This window comes from Entamoeba dispar, genomic scaffold, assembly GCF_000209125.1.
Source record: "Entamoeba dispar SAW760 scf_1105229461691 genomic scaffold, whole genome shotgun sequence".
In the NCBI taxonomy this organism is placed as follows: Eukaryota; Evosea; order Mastigamoebida; family Endamoebidae; genus Entamoeba; species Entamoeba dispar.
In genome coordinates, this window is record NW_001854819.1 from 9,892 (window position 1) to 12,837 (window position 2,946).

Genomic DNA, 2,946 nt, shown 5'->3' on the forward strand with positions numbered 1-2,946 from the left:
ATGTTAGGAGGAGAAGGATATTTAACATTTATGGGAAATGAATTTGGACATCCAGAATGGCTTGATTTCCCAAGAGAAGGAAATGGTGATTCATTCCATTATTGTAGAAGACAATATAATTTGGTTGAAGACCATTTATTAAGATATAAATTTTTATTGGCTTTTGAAAGAGAAATGCTTCATTTAGAAGATCAATATCCATGGTTAAATAAACCAAATGCTTATATCTCAAAACATAATGAAGGTGATCATGTTTTAGCATTCCAAAGAGGAGCAGTTATTGGAATTTTTAATTTCCATTATGAAAAGAGTTTTACTGGATATGGAATTGGAGTAAAAGAACCAGGAACATATAAAATCATATTAAACTCAGACTCTTCAGAGTTTGGAGGATATGATAGAATTACTTCTCAAGAATACATCTCTCAACCAATTGAATGTGATGGATTACCAAATCAAATTCAAATTTATATTCCTTGCAGAGTTGCTATTGTTTTAACAAAAATAAATTAATTCATTCAAGTCTGAGAATTCTTTTGAGTTTTTTTACACAAATATGACGTACCAAAAGAAAAATAATAAAATAATGTTTATTCATTTAACTTATTTAATAATAAATAAGAAGTTATTTTTATTTGAAAATTAGTTGATAACGGGTTATAAAAATTAGAGTTATAATACCATAATCAGATTATGGATAGTCGAAAAAACCTATATATAGTTTTTAAATAGGTAATTTCAATTTAATGGATTTGGGAACTAACACTGTTGGTATTCTTTTTTTGTGATTATGTTTTTAACACAACAAAAAGGGAACATTTTTCTAAAAACAGAAAAGAAAAAGAAAAATGGAACAAAAAGAATTATTAACGCAGCAAAGAGTCGTAATTTTAATCATATCAGTAGTTATTACAATAACATCGCTTTGTCTTATAAATATATAATAACAAGAAATAATTGAGGTCACAGTAAAGAAGTGAAAAAATAAAATATCCAGAGCATATTTTTTTTTGAAAAGAAACTACTAAAAAGAAAGGTATTTTTCTTGATGGATAAGAAAACATACATTGAACAAAGAAATTATCAATCTAAAGTACGTGCATTATGTATTGCACTAATTAATAGACATGCTGATATAGAGATTAAAATTACATCTAAACGCTCAAAGTTAACATTACCATTTTTGAAAATAAATACAATATCCTTTACTTCTGAAGACGTTATTGATTTAAATAAATTAATAAAAAGAAGAACATCTGATTTAGCTGAATTGGATTTGGAACATAAAATACCTCAACAATCAGCCTTATACAGAAAAAAGAAAAATAGTTATAAAGAGTCTATTAACTTTGTAGTTGACTTACTCATAGAATTAGGTTATTGTATTACCTTTTTTGAAACTAGTGGAAGAAATAAATCTTTAAAAGTTGATACTATTACTAGTATTCAAAAGGATGGTGAAACATTTACTTCCTCTCAGTTAGAAAGAATTGGACAAACACTTTGTATTAATCTTGTTGAAAGAATTGGTTCAAATAATACACTCTTTCTAAGAAAAAATGATTTTAAACTTATTGCAATGACTTATGCTTGACAAATATTATCACCTCACATATATTCTAAAAATTTTACACATCATTTATAATGATTATTTTTCCTCATAATTTCTTTTTTTTATTTTTTATAATTGTTATATATAACATAATATTATCTAAAAAAATAATCATATTTAAAAAACAAAGAATAACAATGAAATATTTATTTATGATAATCATGACAAATAATATATCCACTTTTTTAATATATTAGACTAAGTTTATTATTAACAAAATTATAAAGACAGAATAACAAAAAAATAAATGTTGAATTATAAACATAGTTTTTAACTGACAGTAATTGGAATTTTTCCTACTAATAATTCATGTATTATTGGATCATTTCTTTCAATAATAGTATTTCCATCACCTTCAGCACATTTTTCATATAAATATTGATTAATTTTCATTCCGATTTGAGTTATTTGTTGTCTAGAATAAGCTTTACGTCCTTTAAAATACATAACATTAACAGTCTCTGCTATAGCAGATTTATTTTTTCCAGTGGTCTTACTTGTTCTAAATGTAAACCCAAACTCATTTAGAATATCACTTAAAAGATGAAGAACTTCTGTAACTTTATTTGTTTCATACCTTCTAATAGCTGTTTTTTCTCTTAATCCATTAGAAAGATCTAACTTCATCATTTCTTTACATCTACGTTCAATTAAGTCACTAATTGCAATTTGATCATCTGCTGAGAATTTTAATGAACTTACTGTTACAAGTTGTTGAGTAACAATAGCTTTTTTAATTGGTTTTTGAATAATCATAGAACTAGATTGGTTTAAAATTCCAAGAAAAAGAGCTTGTTGGTATACTTGGTAATTTCTCATCTCACGATATACAGTTGACATAGACTGATAATTAAAAAGATTATTGTTCTAATTTAAATATAACTGTGTTTTTTATATATCAGGGGTATCTATTTTCAAAAAAACTTCTTTTCATTTTTATAAAAATAGAACGTAGTTCTTTATTTTTTTTTCGTATTGACCATGTTTTTCTGGAATGATAATCAATCCAAGTTTTTTTTTTTGACGTTTTTGTACTTTTTTATCTTTCTTTATAAGAATTACTTTCATACTTTGTATACACAAATAACTAACTTATTATGATCTATTCTTTCAAAGAAGAATAATTTTTATTTAACATTAAGAAGATGCTTGCCTCATTCTTATAAAATAAATTCTTGTTCCAAACTTCATTCTTTTCAGTAAAACAAACAGGAAATTAAATCCTATTTTATTTAAAAACTTATTTGTTCCCTTATTCTTTTTTTAGAATTTCTTTCTATTTTTATTTCATTTTCATCTTTTCTCCTGTCTTTCATTTTTTAGTTATTTTAAGA

General features: G+C 24.5%; 4 protein-coding genes across 4 annotated transcripts in view, besides 4 other annotated features; 2 read left to right on the plus strand and 2 right to left on the minus strand.

Annotated features, from left to right (window-relative positions):
* On the plus strand, positions 1-513 carry EDI_222010 (starch branching enzyme II, putative; the record flags this gene model as incomplete). Its single annotated transcript, XM_001738788.1, has 1 exon — positions 1-513. One exon carries the CDS (start codon positions 1-3, stop codon positions 511-513), a length of 513 nt encoding a protein of 170 aa, XP_001738840.1.
* A 58-nt stretch (positions 514-571) lies between these two features.
* Positions 572-645: a sequence feature (AT_rich).
* Positions 646-790: 145 nt separating this feature from the next.
* EDI_222020 (uncharacterized protein) lies at positions 791-1,594 on the plus strand (the record flags this gene model as incomplete). The annotated part of the gene is made up of 3 exons (XM_001738789.1): positions 791-905; positions 952-968; positions 998-1,594. 3 exons carry the CDS (start codon positions 791-793, stop codon positions 1,592-1,594), a joined length of 729 nt encoding a protein of 242 aa, XP_001738841.1.
* Positions 1,227-1,247: a sequence feature (AT_rich).
* Positions 1,595-1,660: 66 nt separating the features above from the next.
* Positions 1,661-1,766: a sequence feature (AT_rich).
* A 116-nt stretch (positions 1,767-1,882) lies between these two features.
* Positions 1,883-2,452, minus strand: EDI_222030 (uncharacterized protein; the record flags this gene model as incomplete). The annotated part of the gene is made up of 1 exon (XM_001738790.1): positions 1,883-2,452. One exon carries the CDS (start codon positions 2,450-2,452, stop codon positions 1,883-1,885), a length of 570 nt encoding a protein of 189 aa, XP_001738842.1.
* A 386-nt stretch (positions 2,453-2,838) lies between these two features.
* Positions 2,839-2,942: a microsatellite.
* EDI_222040 (uncharacterized protein) overlaps positions 2,941-2,946 on the minus strand; it is a gene marked incomplete at both ends in the record, with an annotated part of 816 nt that continues 810 nt past the window's right edge. The window contains one exon of the mRNA XM_001733393.1: positions 2,941-2,946. This exon is cut by the window's right edge and continues 810 nt beyond it. Within this exon, the coding sequence (XP_001733445.1) occupies positions 2,941-2,946 (6 nt within the window).